The sequence below is a fragment of the Thamnophis sirtalis genome, unplaced genomic scaffold (assembly GCF_051295495.1).
Source record: "Thamnophis sirtalis isolate CommonGarterSnake01/CBP01778 unplaced genomic scaffold, rThaSir2_p1.2 scaffold_4, whole genome shotgun sequence".
Classification (NCBI taxonomy): Eukaryota; Metazoa; Chordata; class Lepidosauria; order Squamata; family Natricidae; genus Thamnophis; species Thamnophis sirtalis.
Window position 1 is genome coordinate 6,427,955 of NW_028261384.1, and position 18,857 is coordinate 6,446,811.

At 44.4% G+C, this 18,857-nt stretch overlaps 1 protein-coding gene across 2 annotated transcripts in view; it reads right to left on the reverse strand.

Moving 5' to 3' along the window:
• Positions 1–1,734: 1,734 nt before the first annotated feature.
• The window catches only part of DLEC1 (DLEC1 cilia and flagella associated protein), a 78,233-nt gene continuing 61,110 nt past the window's right edge, over positions 1,735–18,857 (reverse strand). Inside the window, exons 31-38 of one of the 2 annotated variants that reach the window (XM_087712416.1) lie at positions 17,703–17,825; positions 15,329–15,423; positions 11,910–11,994; positions 10,039–10,233; positions 7,701–7,862; positions 6,070–6,223; positions 4,998–5,118; positions 1,735–1,964 (exon numbers count right to left, since the gene is read on the reverse strand). In XM_087712416.1, coding sequence (XP_087568542.1) covers positions 1,838–1,964; positions 4,998–5,118; positions 6,070–6,223; positions 7,701–7,862; positions 10,039–10,233; positions 11,910–11,994; positions 15,329–15,423; positions 17,703–17,825 — 1,062 coding nt within the window. In that variant the 3' untranslated portion in view covers positions 1,735–1,837. Of the gene's footprint in view, positions 1,965–4,993; positions 5,119–6,069; positions 6,224–7,700; positions 7,863–10,038; positions 10,234–11,909; positions 11,995–15,328; positions 15,424–17,702; positions 17,826–18,857 lie in introns of those variants that run through there. The other variant, XM_087712417.1, reaches the window with a different exon arrangement.

Here is an 18,857-nt window from a genome sequence, read left to right on the forward strand (position 1 = left end):
AGGTTCCTCCCAGCTCTATTCTCATTGACTATCTCTAAACCACAGTTAAAGGATCAGTTCAACAGCATATTACGTGAGTGCAGTTACTTTGTCGAGTATTTCAAAGGCCTCCAGGGTAGGCAGGTTATCATTAGAGCTGCCCTGTGGCAAAGCCTGCCTGGTGAAAATACTTTGGTCACCCTCGAAGCCAAAACATACGCAGACAGGAACTAGATATGTTTAGTCTAATGAAAAGAAGGACTAGGAGCAACACGATAGCAGTCTTCCAATATTTGAGGGACTCCTAAAAAAGATAAGGGAGTGGGGTCAATCTGTTCTCCAAAGCACCTGAAGGCCAGACAAGAAACAAGGCTTAGAAATTAACCAAGGAGACAAGCAACCTAAAACTAAGGAAAGATTCCCAGAAAGGGAAAACAATTAACCAGTGGAACAACTTGCCTCCAGAAGTGGATGCTCCAACGCTAGAAGTTTTTAACAAGAGATTGGACAGCCATCTGTCTGAAAGGGTATAGGGCAGTGATGGTGAACCTCTTTTGGCTCGCGTGCCATAAGTGGGGGGAGCGCAAGGGGGGGTCGTGCGCAGGTGTTCCACATCCATAATGCAACATGTAACCCCCTCAGTGCACATGTGCGCATGATAGGCGCTCCCACCACATTTTATGCATGCTTTTTTCGCCCTCCCCAGGCTCCAGAGGCTTTATAGGAGCCTGGGGAGGGTGAAAACAGCCTCCCTCGTCCCCCCCAGAGGCTTCAGGGACCTTCAGGAGACTTCCCTGAAACCTCTGAAGGACAAAAAACAGCCCTACAAGTAAACCGGAAGTCACTTCTAGTTTGCTCGTAGGGTCGGTTTAAGCCCTCCTGAAAGTCCCTGAAGCCTCCGGAGGGCTTAAACCGACCCTATGAGCAACCTGGAAGTCTGTTCCCAAACTTCCGGTTTGCCCATAGGGCCGTTTTTTTTGCGCTCTCTTTTCCCTGAAGCCTCCGGATGGGGGGCAGGGGGAGGCTCTTTTCACCCTCCCCAGGCTCCTATAAAGCCTCTGGAGCCTGGGGAGGGTGAAAAATGGCTTTAAAAAAGGCTAAACTCAGCAGGCCACCGCGCACATGCTTGTTGGCCAGCTGACAGGGCAACGCCTCGTGTGCCCTGATAAATGGCTCCACGTGCCACCTGTGGTGCGCGTGCTATAGGTTCGCCATCCCAGTTATAGGGTCTCTTGATCGAGCAGGGGGCTGGAGGTCCCTTCCAACTCTATTATTTTATGCCAGTATAGTATAGTATAGTATAGTATAGTATAGTATAGTATAGTATAGTATAGTATAGTATAGTATAGTATAGTATAGTATAGTATAGTATAGTATAGTATAGTATAGTATAGTAGTAGTATAGTAGTAGTATAGTATAGTATAAGTTTATTTATAGGCCGCCCTTTTCCCTGAGGGGACTCAGGGCAGCTTACAACTTATGTGGGAGGGGATACATACAATGACGTATAAAACATACATAATTAAAAATAGAGCAACCTTCATCATTCGGGTGGGGACGGATTATAATCTTTAACCCCAGGCCTGGCGGGATAGCCAGATCTTAAGGGCTGTGCGGAAGGGGTGTCCAAACCTGGGAACTGGCTGGGGAATTCTGGAAAATGAAGTCCACAAGTCTTAAAGTTTCCAAGTTTGGACACCCCTGCTCTATGCAGAAGCAGGATCCTTATTTGAGAAGTCAAGCTTGCACCCAAGTCAGAGATATAGAAATATTTTATTTTTCTCTAGTATTAAAAAAAAAACAAAAAAACCCAGCTACTGTTAAGCTGCTTGCCGGAAGTCCCCCGAGGCTGCTTCTTCAGCTGCCCTTGAGCAGGTCTTCATACTTCTCATCGTAGGAGCCCTTTCCTTGGACAAGAAGCAGGCAGGGCTTCTCCCCCAGCATCCCAACCACGGTCACTGTGGTTTCATAGTCCACACTGTCTCTGAAATGAGAGAAAGGCTAAGAAGCGAGTCCTCCCTTTGACAGAAAGGTTAGGTTAGGTTAGGTTAAGTTTATTTATAGGCCGCCCTTTTCCCTGAGGGGACTCAGGGCGGCTTACAACTTATATAGGAAGGGGAAACATACAAAGACATATAGGACAATACATAATTAAAAGAGTAAAGCAACATTCATTCAACATTCGGGCGGGGATGGAGTATAATCTTTAACCCCAGGCCTGACGGGATAGCCAGGTCTTGAGGGCTGTGCGGAAGGTCTGGAGGGTGGTGAGGGTACGAATCTCCACGGGGAGATCGTTCCAAAGGGTCGGAGCTGCTACTGAAAAGGCTCTCCTCCGCGTGGTTGCCAGTCGACACTGACTGGCGGATGGAACTCGGAGGAGGCCCAATCTATGCGATCTAATGGGTCGTGAGGAGGTAATTGAAGGGGTCTCTCCTGCCTGTGACTGGAAACTCCCCATGGCCAACTCGCCACAGGACAACTCGCTGGAGGACATGAGTTACACTGAAAGCGAATAAATCGTTGAACAGAACATATGTTCCAGACTCTAGAGGGGGCGGTGCTCATCTCCGTTTCAAATCCGAAGAGCCAGCGCTGTCGGAAGACGTCTCTGTGGTCATGTGGCCAGCATGATTCAACGCCAAAGGCACACATAACACTGTTCCCTTCCCACCAAAGGTGGTCTCTATTTTTCTACTTGCATTTTTATGTGCTTTTGAACTACTAGGTTGACAGAAGCTGGGACAAGTCACGGGAGCTCACTCTGTTATGCAGCGCTAGGGATTCGAACCGCCGAACTGCCGACCTTTCTGATCAACAAGCTCAGCGTCTTAGTTTCTAAACCAAGCTAAATAAACAGGCCACCCCATCAGCCAAGAATTGCATTCGAAATGAATTGCAGAGAATTGCATTGTATTAGGAGTACTGGCGGTCCTCAACTTACTATCCTTCGTTTAGCGGCCACTCAAAGTTACAATAGCATCGGAAGAAAGTGATTTATGAATGGTGTTCACACTTCACGACTGTCACCACATCCCTGCGGTCCAATGATGATAAATCAGAGGCTTGGCAACTGAATCATATTTATGACAGTTGGGGGGGGGGGGTTCACACGATCCCGCCTTTTGTGAACTTCCGACAAGCAGAATCAACGGGGACTTATTGATAGACTCAAAAGAATAGTATCAATACAATCAACAAAGAATGCCAAAGGAGGGGCAAAATAAAAAGTGAATGACAAGCCTTAAAATATTTTTTTTATTATATTTTAAGTAATTAAACCAGTGTTTCTCGGTTCCACCACAAAACCACGGACGACAAAATCGCGGTTGACGAAAGCGCGTATGTGACGTCATCACAGCGCGACGAAAAAGATCAAAAAATGTAAAAATAAAGCGAAAACCTTACCCTAACCCCCCCAAACCTAACCCTAACCCTAAACCTAACTCTAAACCTAACCCTTAACCTAACGAAAAACGTAACCCTAACCCTTAACCTAACCCTTACCTTTATGTGAATCGGCTTGCTGTAATTTAATTTTTATTTCAATTTTTCGATCTTTTTCGTCGCGTTGTGTTGATGTCACATACGCGATTTCGTCGACCGCGCTTTTGTGGAACGCGGTTTTGACGGGTCACGGTGTTTCTCAACCTTGGTGACTTTAAGTCCTGTGGACTTCAACTCCCAGAATCCCCCAGCCAGCATAGCACCAAGGTTGAGAAACACTGAATTAAACTGAATTGTTGAATTGTCTTGCAACAAGTTATCCCGTGGCGAGTTGGCCATGGTGGGTTGGCCACAGCGAATGGGCTGAGGCAGGTTGTCCCATTCGGCTTCCGTTGACCTTTTATCCACTCTTAGTCCAAGCCAAGTTAAAGGGCCTGCATGTCCAGGTGGTCCTTCAATAAGCACCATGTCTGGGCCCAACGTTTCTGTTGCTAAGTAAGACATTTGGTAAGTGGCTTTTACCCCATTTCACGGTCTTTCGTAACACAGTCGTTAGGCGAATCTGGCTTCCCCATTGGGTTCGCTTGCCGGAAGTCTGCAAAATGGGATCATGTGACCCCAGGACACTGCAACCGTCATAAATATGAGCCAGTTGACAAGGGTCTGAATTTTGATCACGTGGCCATGGGGATGCCGCAATGGTTGTAAGTGTGAAAAACTCACTTTTTCAGCGTCGTCGTAACTTTGAACAGTCACTAAATGAACTGTTGTAAATTGAGGACTGCCTGTATTGCTGATTTAGCCAATTTCAATAACCGTACCGTGCAAACGGACTATGTACTTATGCACAAGCATGTTTTCCAGGGTAAATCCTTTTGACTAGAAGACCTCCTGTCCAACTCCTTGATTGGTCTATGAAAACAGTGAGGTGATTTAAAGTTTTCATCCAAGCTACAAGGAGGCCACTGGGAGAGAAAAACAGACCATAGCAACAAGAGGATTTCTCTAGCCACATCAGCCGTTTGAGGAGCACTGAAATGCGGGCCCATAATGGCGTGGGAAAACAGCCAAAGCCTGCCAAAAACCAGGCATGCATGAGCCAGCCAGCTGGTCTTCCAGGTTTCTGGTGCTATGACATGCATTCCAGCTTGGGCACTCGGTGCTGAAAAGATTCACCATCCTATTTCAGAAGTGGTAAGACTGAAATGCATAATTTCACGCACCCTGCCCAAGAGTTTTTAAATGGGAATGGGAGCGGCGTGGCTTTGGAAAGCAAAAACATTTTCTATCCCTCCATGAAAATTCCCCAAGCGATGCCATTTTGAATCTTGGGAAATTTCAAAAAAGGGGGGGGGGGAAGTGTCCTTCCCACCTTATTTTCTTGAGGTGGAGTAAGCCCATGCTGTGGCAAAATAATTTTCGCCACCAATTTCCCATGGTGCGGTCCAATTGTTTTTCCCTCATGGGCAATTAACAAGGATAATACAGTTATCATCCCTGGCTCAGATCAGGCAGCTCGTCTGGAGCTTGGGGCATGCAAAAGAACCACGAGGGTCTTCTCCTGACCTACCTTGGGGTGAAATGGACCACCAGTTGGGCTTTGGTACCAGTGCTACCTTTGCGGGCCTCAAGGATGCCACTACTTGGGGAGATGGAAAACACTTCAGGATCCTTATGTCGCTCATCTTCAGCTTTAAAATGAAATTAAGAAGTACTGGTTAAAGTTTCAACAGATATTCTTAAAAGAAAGATAATCTATCATCCTTGACTAATTCTTGGCTGCTGCCAAGAATATTTATTCATTTGTGTTTTTTTTTACTCCTGCCTTTATTAATTTATAAGTAACTTAGGGAAGCAAACATATCTAATACGCTTTCTTGTTTCTCCTATTTTCCCAACAACATCCCTGTGAGGTGGATATGTGTGTGTGTGTGTGTGTATATATGTATGTATGTATGTATGTGTATGTGTGTGTGTATATAGATAGATAGATAGATAGATAGATAGATAGATAGATAGATAGATAGATAGATATAGATATATAGATATAGATATATACACACACACACACACACACACATACATACATACATACATACATACACACACACATATATACGTATGATATGCAAGAGAGCCCAAGGTTATCCAAATCACTTTTGTGCCTAAGGCGGGACTAGAACTCCCAGTCTCCTAATGATTAGCACAAAGTCACCCAGCTGGCTTCACGCCTAAAGTAGCACTAGAATTCACCACCTCCTGGCATCAAGGCCAATACCTTCACCACATCTCCAAATTAGCTCAAATATTGTCTGTCTGTCTGTCTGTCTGTCTGTCTATCTATCTATCTATCTATCTATCTATCTATCTATCTATCTATCTATCTATCTATCTATCTATCTATCTATCATCTATCTGTATCATGTACCTAAAAATAACACAAACTCCTAAACATTCACTATATCAAAATGCAGGTAATGTCTTCGATTCTGATTCTAGAATATCTCTTATTTCAGAATTTGCAACAAAAAAAAGAAAAGAAAAGAAAAAAAGTAGAATTTAAGAGAAGAGTTTAATTTAAGGGTTCTCTATAAGGAACTCTGCATCAGTACAAGGAAAACCAGTTCAACCATTTCTCTTACGCAAGAGAACTGCCCAGTAGCTTCTGCATCCACTGCGGTTCACCAGAAGTGCCCCTTCAGATCTCGTTTGGTTAACCAGGCAGGTTTCAAAATCAATTGTTTCACAAGAAAGCTCAAGTACTGGGATGGTCAGGTATGCAGTCAGGGGGAGCACCTGCAACGAGATCAAATGCCGAAGATTTTGAGGGGATCATGAAAAATATTCTGAGGAGGCTAAGGTCTTCCCTGGCTGGAAAAAGAAATATTCTAGTACGTATCTAAGGCGGGATCTGGGTGTGAGCTTTGTGGGCAAGGGCATCTCGAAGAAACCATAATGGCATGGTGGTCACGTATGTTGTGACGTCATCATGCCACGCCACAAATTAAATGAAGAAAGTCTCTGAAAACATGGCTGTCCTTCCAGGCTTTGGGGCAAGATGGTAGCTAAGCTCTATAGGACATGAACTTCAATTCCCAGAATTCTACAGCCAGCTTTCTGGAAGTTTGAAGACCACATGTCTGAAAGTTGCCAAGGTTGAGAAACACTGTTCTAAGATTTGTTTTTCATTTTTTTAATTCTTCCTACCTTTTTAAAGAATAAGGCAACCAAATTGTTTGGAATAAGGTGTATTCTAAATTGTATTTAAGCAACCAACCAACAAATGGATATTTTGCTTCACTTGCACATATGCATTATGTGCAATAATTGTTACACACCCCAGTGGCTGGTTTTGTTTCCAAAACCATTTCATGCATCTGATGAATGGACTTGCACCTCACAAAGCTTAAGCCTTTTAATAAAACATGATAGTTGGAAGAGGGTTATTAGTCTCTGCTTCAAGCAAACTAGATGAATGGCAGCAATATTTGAAACCAAAGTAAGATGCAGAAAGTATTTTCCAGAAATACATTTCTTTCAAAATCCATCCAACCCCAATACTTGGCAAAATCCAGTCGAACTATGTACAATGGCCTCTAGAATAGATATCCTCTTCTTTCATATTTCAGTAATCAATATTCTATATCAACTATTTAATATTGTACATTTATTGCCTTCAATACCAACAGTTTTCTGGATAGGTGCAAGGAACATAATGAAACTGATGACATTTTGATTTTCTTTTTTAAGAAGAAGGTAGAAAGTTCAGATTCAGCTGCTCAGTGCTGAGCAAAGGCTCCATTCTGGATATACCAAGAAAAATGGATTTATGAAAGGCTGTGGAGGAGCTACAGCTAAAAATGGTTTAATAGTCCATTCTGATAGAGAATATGTCCCAATTCAAGCCTTCCAAAATTTCCATGGATGGTAGCAATAGCAATAGTACTTAGACTTATATACCACTTCACAATGCTTTAGAGACAGCCTTTTCTCCCCCAACAACCTGGGTCCTCATTTTACTGACTTCGGAAGGTTGGAAGGATGAGTCAACCTTGAGCCAGTCAGGATTGAACTGCTGGCAGTGGGCAGAGTCAGCCTGCAATACCGAATTCTACCCACTGGGCCACCCTGGCGCTGGAGATGTGCAAGAAAGTAAAATAATTATGGGATTCACCCCAAGGGAGCCCTGTACGTCCTTCTGTTGGATTTGTCATCTGCATGAACTTGGACAAATAAAAATGACAGACGCTATTTCCCCCCCGCTTCCGCTTACCTGCGTAGCTTTGTTGCTGTACTCGATGATAAGATCTTGTTTAAACTCCATGATTTTCTCCCCGCTGTCCTCCTGGATCACTTGAAGTCCTGATGGCAGATGGTCCTCTGGGAGATGTTGGTAAGTGAGTAACTCAAGGGTTGTGAGAAATGACACTTTCACCTATGAAGAACCGGATATAAAGGGCAAAGCACAGAGGTAAGTTGGCAGGGTGGCTAAGAGTTAAAGAAACAGGCAACTGGATTCTAGGTAGTCCTCAACTCACAACCACAGTCGAGGCCAAAATGTTTATTGCTAAATGAGACATTTGTTCAGTGAATTTTGCTCCATTTTATGATCTTTCTTGCCACAGTGGTTAAGTGAATCACTGCAGCTGTTAAGCTAGTAACATGGTTGTTAAGTGAATCTGGCTTCCTCATCGTCTTTGCTTATCAGAAAGTCACAGAAGGGAATCATATGACCGTGTGGGTCATAAATATGAACCAGTCAGTGACGTGCAGTCAGGGGAGGCAGGGGAGGCAGACCCTCACCACTGTCATCATGAAAAGAAAAGGAAAATGTAAAAGGAAAAAGGCTGAGCTAGTTGCTCCCAGAGTCACAGTGGCTGACTCTGCTTAGTGCTAAACTGTTTAAAAAAGCCTCTAAAAAAGGGCCCTCTGCAGGAGGATACAGGAGAACCACGTGCCTCATCTAGTCTGACTTTATGATCACTCCAGCAGAGTTAAGCAAGGGTTAAAAGCCGAAAAATTCCTTATGTAGAGGAGGCACGCGGGACGCCTCTATGTCAGACATAGCAGTGGGGCGGCCAAAATCTGCTTTTTTTCTTTTTGCCTCACCAGCCATAAACCTCACCGCACGTCACTGGAACCAGTTGCCAAAAGTCTGAATTTTGATCACGTGACCATGGGGATGCCGCAATGGTTGTAAGTGTGAAAAACAGTCATAAGTCACTTTTTCAGTGCCATTGTAACTTTGAACAGTCACTAAATGAACTGTTGTAATTTGAGGACTGCCTGTATTGCTGGTTTAGCCAATTTCAATAACCGTACCATGCAAACGGACTATGTACTTATGCACAAGCATGTTTTCCAGGGTAAATCCTTTTGACTAGAAGACCTCCTGTCCAACTCCTTGATTGGTCTATGAAAACAGTGAGGTGATTTAAAGTTTTCATCCAAGCTACAAGGAGGCCACTGGGAGAGAAAAACAGACCATGGCAACAAGAGGATTTCTCTATGGTCACATCAGCCGTTGGAGGAGCACTGCAAATCTCTCTCTCAGAGATCAATTCCTTCTAAATTAAAACTCATTTTTATTTATTTATTTATTTAAATCAATCATAAAAAGAGTTGGAAGGGACCTTGGAGGCCTTCTAGTCCACCCCCTGCTCACACAGGAAACCTTGTACTACTCCACTTGAATGGCTTTTCAATCTCTTCTTACAAGCCTCCAGTGATGGAGCATCCACAACTTCTGGAAGCGAGTAGTTCCACTGGTTAATTGTTCTGTCAGGAAGTTTCTACTTAGTTCTTTGTTGCTTCTCTCCTAGATTAGCTTCTTCTTTTGCCTTCTGTTGCTTTGGAAATAAAGTTGACTCCCTCTTCTTTGTGGAAGCCCCTCAAATACTGGAACACTGCTATTATGTCACCCCCTAGTCCTTCTTTTCTCTAGACTAGTCGTATCCAAAGCTTGCAACCGTTCTTCATATGTTTTAATCTCCAGATCTTTAATCATTCCAGTTGTTCTTCACTGCACTTTTCCCAAAGTCTCAACATCTTTTTTATAACATGGTGACTAAAACTGGATGCAGTATTCCACGTGTGGCCTTACTTTATAAAGGTAAAGGTTCCCCGCACATATGAGATAGCCGTTCCTGACTCTAGGGGGAAGTGCTCATCTCTGTTTCTAAGCCGAAGAGCCAGCGCTGTTTGAAAAACTCTCCATGGTCATGTGGCCAGCATGACTAAATATCAAAGGTGCACGGAACGCTGTGACTTTCCCACCAAAGGTGGTTCCTATTTTTCTACTTGCATTTTTACGTACTTTCGAACTGCTAGGTTGGCAGAAGCTGGGACAAGTCACGGGAGCTCACTCCACTATGTGGTGCTAGGGATTCGAACCGCTGAACTGCTGACTTTCTGACTGACATGCTCGGTGTCTTAGCCACTGAGCGGTACTAATACTGATTTTGTTTCTATGCCTCTATTTAAACCACCAAGGATTGTGCTAGCTTTTTTTGGCTGCCGCCACACACACACACCCCGCTCATTTTTAGGTCCACCTTGATCTAACCTGCTGTGATCCTGAGCTGCCCAATGTCCCTTGAACAAGAACGTACCAGCATATTTTCTAAGGTGTAGAGCAGCAGGTGTGCCCCTCCTTCATCTCTTTCACTCTGAGATGTTTTCAGGCTGTGTTCAGGGTCCACGCCGGATATGGAGAAGGGAGTTGACAAAATAAGGTTGAAGGCCAGAGGGGTCTCTGTGTTATTGGTGAGTTTCACATTCAGAGTGGTGGCTGAATAGGTTAGCACCTGAAGGAGGGAGGAAAAAAACCAGAATCCGTTCACCCCATTGCGTTTCAGACGTGGGATTTCTAGGACAGATGCCCTTCCTTCGCCTGGCCCCCTTGTAGGACTTCCAACACCCCAAATGAAGAGCCGAGTTGGCACAGTAGTTAGAATGCAGCATTACACGCTACTTCTGCTGGTTGCTGACTGCCAGCAGTTCAGCAGTTCGATTCTCACGGGTTCAAGGTTGACCCAGCCTTCCATCCTTCTGAGGTGGGTAAAATGAAGACCCAAATTATTGGGGGCTGTAAAAAGCAGGAATTAGGGGCCAAAGGGGAGGGGATATAGTGTGTCAATGCATGGGAGCAAATGGTGAGTAGGGGTTTGCATAAACTAAAATAAATTGCATCCCTGTCTCAGTCTGAAAAGCCAAATTTTTTTTTTAGGAATAGCAGAAACAGCAACAGTGATGCAGTGGTTAGAGTGCAGTACTGCAGGCTACTTCTGACTCCTGGCTGACTGCAATTTGGCAGTTCGAATCTCACGAGGCTCAAGGTTGACTCAGCCTTCCATCTTATCCATCCTGGGTAAAATGAGGACCCAGATTGTTGGGGGCCAGAGGCTGACTCTGTAAACTGTTTAGAGAGGGCTGTAAAGAACTGTAAAGCAATATGTAAGTCTAAGTGCTATTACTATTGCTACTGCCATTTTGCAACTGAAGGTAATCCTCAACTTACAACCATTTGTTTAGTAATTGTTTAGAAATTACAACAGCATTGAAAAAAGTAACGAGACATTTTTCACATGACCGTTCCAGCTTCCCCATTGTTACATCATCAAAATTCTGGCAACTGGCTCATCTTTATGACGGTTGCAGTGTCCCAGGGTCACGTGATCCCCTTTTGCAACCTTCTGACAAGCAAAGTCAACAGGGAAGCTTAACAACCCACGTTACTAATTTAACAATTGGGGTAATTCACTTAGCAACCGTGGCAGGAAAATTCGTAAAGGGGGAAAAACTCATTTAACAAGTGTCTTGCTTAGCAACAGAAATGTTGGGCTCAATTGCAGTCACAAGTCAAGGACTAACTCTTACTTGGATACAGTCAGACAGCTCCTATTGGTAGAAAACCTTCTGCAGTATCAGACAAACATGAAAAAATGTAAAAAAATATTTTACTGTAAAAGTTATAGGAATTTCTGAACTAATTTGTATTTGAGATGGCATCACATGGGAAACATTTGGGGGATAGCCAGGCTGGGGTCGAAGACAGTTATTAAGTGAGTTTTGCCCCATTTTACAACCTTCCTTGCCAACTTTGTACAGTCACTAAACGAATGGTTGTAAGTCAAGAACTAGCCTTTTCTGGCTACTGCTGGTGAAGGCAAGCCCAACAGTTTGGGATGTTTTCCCAACATCGCTTACATTTTCAGTTATTATTTTATGGCTAATGTGTTGTGAACAATTAGCTGATTCTAGGAACAAATCAGAGTTGTTCCACATGAAATAGTGGCTTCTTATTCACTTACAAAGTTCTCTCTATCTCCCTTCTAATTATTCTTGGACGAGTTCGGTGTGCCTGCTCCAAAATGACTTTTTTTTTTCCAAAAAAAGCAAATATGTTATGAAAGTTATATATTTCCTTTTCCGCAAAGCGCAAGCATTTTGGCAATTTCAGAAGCAGAAAGCCATGACTTACATCCATGGCCAGAGATTTTGGGATTAAGCTGCTAGCCGCTGCATGGAACACCAACCCTCTCTCGTAATCCGTTTCAACTGTCAACCTGCAGGAAGAAAGCAGAATATTGTGACTTACTGGAAAAGGAGAAAAAATAGAGTAGGAAAAGTTAAGCATCGAAGAACACTCTTCCAAATTCCAGAAAACGATGAAGAAAATGAAAATAAAGATGGAAACCATACACCAATCTCTGGATCAGCGGTCACCAACTGGTGGTCCGTGAGGAAATTTTGGTGATCCGCAGAGAAATATTTGCATTTTTTTATATTGCAATAAATCAGGGGTCCTCAAACTACAGCCCCTGGGACGGATAAGTGCAATGAACACACTTGTGTTGCTGCAGAGTGTCTCCCCCTTCGGGGAATTTTTGTGGGGGTTAGAGGGGGGCACAAATTCTGACTTGGGGTCTGCTTCAGCCTCCTGGTGGGGGGCTTTGGGCAAAGGCTGGAGGGAAGCAATAATGGTGGCAAAGAGTCAGAGGGCCTCGTTCCAGTGGGACTGCATCATGGCCTGGAACTGGCTGACCATCTCAGCCCACTGAGCCTCCAGGCGCCGGCACCTGGCCTTGCACTCCCGCAGGTCTTCCCTCTGCTTGGAAAGCCCATGCTCCTAGTCCTCAGTGAGATGCTTCTGCTGAGCCTCCTTCTTGGTCACATCCAATTCGAACTGAGCTGTTTTGCCAACTCTTTCTCCTGGGGGCTGCTTAGCTCCAGCAACTGCTTCCTGTTGGGGCCCTAAGGAGCCCGGGTAGGCTCAGGTGAGGAGTGGCTGGGAGAAGAGGGGACGGGGAAGTAGAGGCCGTCAAGGCATCCCTCCACATTAAGTGACATCAAGTTGGCCACACCTACCCAGTCACATGACCACCTTGCCACTCCCACCTAGGCAGTCATTAGGCAGATCCTATTAGTGGTCCGCGGGATTTAAAATCATGAATTTAGTGGTCCCTGAGGTCCGAAAGGTTGGTGACCCCTGCCCTGGAGGACAAGTGCTCTAGGTCAGGGGTCTCTAAACTTGGCAACTTTAACAATCCCAAACTTGACAATTGATGGCTGGCTGAGGAATTCTGGGTGTTGAAATCTACAAGTCTTAAAGTTTCCAAGGCTGAAGGCTCCTGTCCTCCAGGGATAGAATGGGAACAACTATCCCGTCCTTGTGGTGCATCTCCTAGAAATGGGCAACCATGTTCTAGGAACAGAAGATACAGAAGATACTTTTAGGGACCAAAAGTGCTGGAATGGCAACTTCTCCAGCTCTACCTGAAGTACTTTTGAAAGGACAAGTAATTTTAGGGGGCACCACAGGACACCAAAAGAATGGTAGAGTTGGGAAGAATGACAAGGAACATCTAAGCCAGTGATGGCTAACATTTTTGTCGTCATGTGCTGAAAGTGCCCCCTGCCCCCCAACGCATGAGCACCCAATCCCCCTGTGCTCCCTCAGTCCCTGCACATTCACACCCCCTGTATTTCCCTCCTGCCCATCGCATGTGCACGTGACCCCCCCTGCCCCCAATGCATGCGCACGTGTCTCCTGTATGCGCTCCGCCCAACACGCATGCATGACAGAGACCCAAAAATCAGCTGCCCAACGCTTAAGGTGCTAGCCTAGAAACCAGAAGACATGAGTTCTAGTTCCGCTTTAGACAGCTGGGTGATTCTGGGCCAATCATCAGGCGACTGTAAATCCTTATCCTAGTGTTGGCAAGGTGACTTTGGGCCAGGACCAAAGTCAACCAACACACTTCACAGGGTTGTTGTTCTGAAGGAAACAGGAGGAGATAGGAGAATTTTGGGTCAGGTCTGCCATCACATTTGTTTCCCACCCACCTTTTCGAGTTGTAAGCCGCCCTGAGTCCCCCCAGGGAAAAGGGCGGCATATAAATAAACTTCTCAAATCTCAAATTTCTCACATTGCTTCAGCTTGGTTTGCTCTGATGGCTTCCTGCCATAAAAGCGGGGAGGAGGAGTAAGGGAATATAGGGAGGGAGGATGACAGGATGAGGGGAACCAAAGGTGCCAGCCAAGAACAGAGCCTGGAAGATCCAAGGACACAAGCGTAAGAACCAGAGGTGATATTCAGCTGGTTCGGTTCGCCCAAACCGGTGGTGGAAATCGTAGGTGGGTCGGCGTGCTCTCATTTGCCAACTGGTAGGGAAAGTTAAGTAAACACCACCCCTGGTATGACAATGTGAATGCCCACTAAAGAGGTGCCTAACTTTGGTACTGCTATGAAAACACCCAGTCTGAATACCATTGGACATTAACCGAGGAAAGGGCCCTGGAGAAGCGAAAACAACTTTGGTTTAAACGGAAATATTCTGATCTGGCTTTGCTATGCAGTAACCACTTTTCACTACCGATGGAGTCAAGGGTCTTTCTTTCCTGAAGATCCAAGGTGGGACAGGCCTGACAATTATGTATATTTGCCATTTTGAGTTACAAGTAGTCCTCATAATTAAGCCCAAAATTAATGTTGCTAAGTGAGGTTCACCCCATTTTATGACCTCTCTTGCCGCCCTTGTTAAGTGAGTCATTGCAGTTCTCACATTAGTTAGCACAGTTGTTAAGTGAATCTGGCTTCCCCATTGACTTTGCTTGTTAAAAGGTCACAAAAGGGGATCACGGACCCCAGGACACTGCCACAGTCATAAATACGAGTCAGTTGCCAAATGTCTGAATTGTGATCACGTGACCATGGGGATGCTGCAACGGTCCATAAGTGTGAAAAATTGTTATGTCACTTTTTTTAGCGCTGTTGTAACTTTGAAGAGTCACTAAATAAACTGTTGTAAGTCGAGGACTGCCTGTACTTATAAAGTAACAAAGGCAGGATAAAAAATCTAATAGATAAATAAAATAAATACCATATTTTTCGGAGTATAAGATGAACTTTTTCCCCTCAAAAAAGAGGTTGAGTCTTATACACTGAATACAGCATTTTTTGCCTCCTGAAACCCCGCCCCCTTCACCAAAATGGCAGTGCGGTGCCTGTAGGTGGCTTTCAGAGTGCTCCTGGGGGCTGGGGAGGGGAGAAATTAGAGAGAAACGGGCCATTTTTCCCTCAGTTTTGCCCTCCACAGCCCCCAGGAGCACTCTATAAGCCTCTAAAGGCTATCCATGCCCCTTTTTTGCAAAAAAAATGGGCCCCCTTTTGCAAAAAATGGGCCATTGGGGGGGGCACCCCCCAGGAGCACTCTATAAGCCTCCTAAAGGCTATTCATTTTTGGGCGGTCCACAGAGTGCAAAAACTTTTTTTTTTAATTTGCCTCTTTAAAACCTTGGTGCGTCTTATACTTCAGTGTGTCTTATACTCCAAAAAATACGGTAAGTCATAAAGTCATATTTTGTAATATGCCCCTTTCACACCCAGTATTGGCTTACAAAGCAGGTTTGACGAATGCTTGCAAATCGATCCTCAGAGGGGCAAGCAAGTGTCCATCTTCACGAGTTACTTTCCCAGGTACTTCCCGGATAATCTGAGAGAGGGGAAAGTCAAAAGGGATGAAACTAGATTGGGAAGGGCATTCAGTTCATTCAATTTACCTCAATAACTTTAATATATAAATATTATTGTTCTACTGTTCTCCTTGACTTATTACCCCAATTGAACCGAAAAGTTCCATTGCTAAGTAAGACAATTAATTTTGTCCTGTTTTATTACCTTCCTTGCCACCGTTATTAAGTGAATCGCTGCAGTTGTGAAGTTAGTAAAACAGTTGTTAAGTGAATCTGGCTTCCCCATTGGCTTTTCTTGTCCTGGGACACTGCAACCGTCATAATTTTGAGTCAGTTGCCAGGTGTCTGAATTTTGATCATGTGACCATGGGGATGTTGCAGTGGCCATAATTGTGAAAAATCATCACGTCACATTTTCAGTTCCATTGTAACTTTGAACTGTCACTAAATGAACCGTTGTAACTTGAAGGCTACCTATACATAGTTATGAAAAAGGGGAGTTTTCCTTGATTCCCTCTCCCCGCCCCTCATATTGGTTCCAGCTCATTTGAAAGGCAGTTTTATCATTCACATTAAGTTACCTTACAGCATAATCATCTCTAATCTCAGATTCAGGTGACCTATAACAATTCATTTAGTGAGCATTCAAAGTTACAACCTGACTGAAAACAGTGACTTATGACTGTTTTACACACTTATTTATCAATGCAGCATCCCTAAGGCCACACAATAAAAATTCGAACACTTGGCAAATGATTCATACTTATGACGGCTGTAGTGTCCCAGGGTCATGTGACCTTTTGTGACCTTCTGACCAGCAGAGTCAACGGGGAAGCCAGATTCACTTAACAGCCAGGTTACTAACTTATCAACTGCAGGGATTCACTTAACAACTGAGGCAAGGGAGGTCATAAATGGAACAAAATTCATTTAACAAATGTCTCATTTAAGAACAAAAATGTTGGGCTCAGTTGTGGTCATAATTTGAGGACTACCTGTACCCAATGTGTTTTGATGTGAAAATTCTGTCCCAGTACTTATCGTTTGTTTAGTACTCAACACGCCAGCTAGAAGTTGTTAGTGTCAGCTGCCTTGTGATTCACTACCTTATTCCTTGTGAGGGAAAAAGTGTCGGTACTCATCCTGCCTCCCAGAACCAATCCAAGAAACAAATGAAGAAGCAGTTGCCTTTTGAAAAAGCACTTTTGGGGCAACCATGGCCTGGATGACTGAGAACCTCCATAGACAAGGCAAGGATGGAATGAAAATTAATACTAAAAGTCAATTAGAAGATGCAGGGAGGGTTTTCAGAATGTAACCAGCCCAGGTTCGTGTGCTCTTCCGTAAGCCCCCAAAGCAAGGCTTTTATAGCTTTACAGAGGACCAAAATAGTGGTGCCCCTCCTCACCATCGGGGGCAGAATATTCCACCAACTGGGGGCAGCATCAGAGAAGGCTCTCTTCTTGGGACCCCGCCGGTTGGAGTTCTTCGGCTGATGGGGGTCCATAACATGTCCTCCCTGCCTGATCTTAGAATAGAATAGAGTAGAATAACAGAGTTGGAAGGGACCTTGGAGGTCTTCTAGTCCAACCCCCTGCTTAGGCAGGAAACCCTACACCACTTCAGACAAATGGTTGTCCAATATCTTCTTAAAAACTTCTATTTTGATCTCTCTTCTTGTGAGATGGGCAGCCAGATACATTTGGTTCTTAAATAAATAAATCCCGGCAACTGACAGTAAGTAAAAGGCTGAGTGGTGGAGTTTAGTTAGCAAGCAATTTATAAAACCTAAATTTGGGCCGAATCTCATCAATAAATCGGAGGATTTTAAGGACCGTATCAAAATGCCAGGGGATTGGCCAACACAGCTGCCAACTTGGCTAACTCTTCAGCATCATCCCCCTTTGAAGCACTGGAGTAAAACCCATGTCTGTTACCAGTTGATTGACAAAATGCCGTACAGAACGGCGAGAAGTGTCTCCCCCAGCTTCTAGATTGGATCCTGATAGAGGCACATGTGACTGAGTTGGAAAAAAAATGAATTAAAAACTCTCCCCCTTCTCTGAAAATGCTTCGTTAATGGTTGAGAAGCCCTGGTGAATGTATTTCGCTGGGGGACAGAGAGGAAAACTCATCTAAGGGGGGATACAGATATCTTGTACATCACACCCACAAAATAAGCATCATCACAGCTTACTCCTTCTGCAGAAAAGCCTGATTTTCTGGAGAGCAAAAGAGAAAGAAGAAGAAGAAAAGAACTCCCCGAAAAATGCAAATGACCCTTGCTTTCTTTATGTACCTCGCTGTCCAGACTCATGAAGCCAAGTGCAAAACCTTCACATTCGAACTTATGGATGATTTCCGGAAGCATCAGAGGAGTAAAGGAGATGTGAATGGCAGCAGTGCCACCTGCAGGGATAACCTGGAAACAACAGTCGTATCTTATTCAAAGAATCCACCAAAAGAAAGGGATAGCAGCAGGGGTGAAGGTATAAGGTCAGCGTTCTCCGCCTTGGCAAAATTTTAAGATGAGTGGGCTTCAACTCCCAAAATTTCCCATGCTGCCCTGGCCTGCAGATTTTGGACAAGCATCAAAAGATGACAGAGATACAGAGAACTTTCATTGTTTTTGACCATCTAGTGCAGGGGTCTTCAAACTTGGCAACTTTTAAGATTTGTGGACTTCAACTTTAAGGCCTGAAGTCCACAAGTCTTAAAAGTTGCCAAGTTTAGGGACCCCTGATTCAAGTGCATCTCCCAGAATTCCCCCGTCAACCTAACTTCCCCTTTGACTGGGAATTCTAGGACTTGAAGTCCACCCATCTTAAAACTGCCATGATGGAGAAAGTACTACCCTACCCAAGTTGGAGAGATGGTTGGGTGGGTGGCCAAAATTCCGAAAGGTCCTACAATATGCAAACTCTTCTGATTTTTTTTTTAAAAAACAATAGTTAGTCGGAAAATGTGCTACCAGACTTCTGATTTTTTTTTTTAAAACTGAAATCTGAGGAACTGGGAGGAAACGGAGTGTCACACCACTCCCTGGAACACTATGGAGACAGCAAAAACAGAAAGGTGGCTGTTGACCTTCTCAGTCTCCCACCTCCTTTCTTATCAGAGGTGGGTTGCTCTTGGTTCGGCCCGGATCGGGAAAACCAGTAGTAGTGGTGGTAGGCTCCGCCCAGAAGCCCGGATGCTTCTGCGCATGTGCAAAAGCATCATGCACGAGTGTGCGCACATGAGTGAACCGGTAGTTAAAAAAATGGAAACCCACCACTGCTCTGCACTATTTCCTATCTAAAGGGTTCTAGGACACCTCCGACAGCCAATCAGCCCCCAGACAACTTGCTGAGGGACAAGAGTTACAGTAATATCAAAGAAATGATGGAATAGAATTATTTTAAAAAAGGATGCCATAGGAGGGGCAGAATGAAACGTGGTGACAAAAATTAAA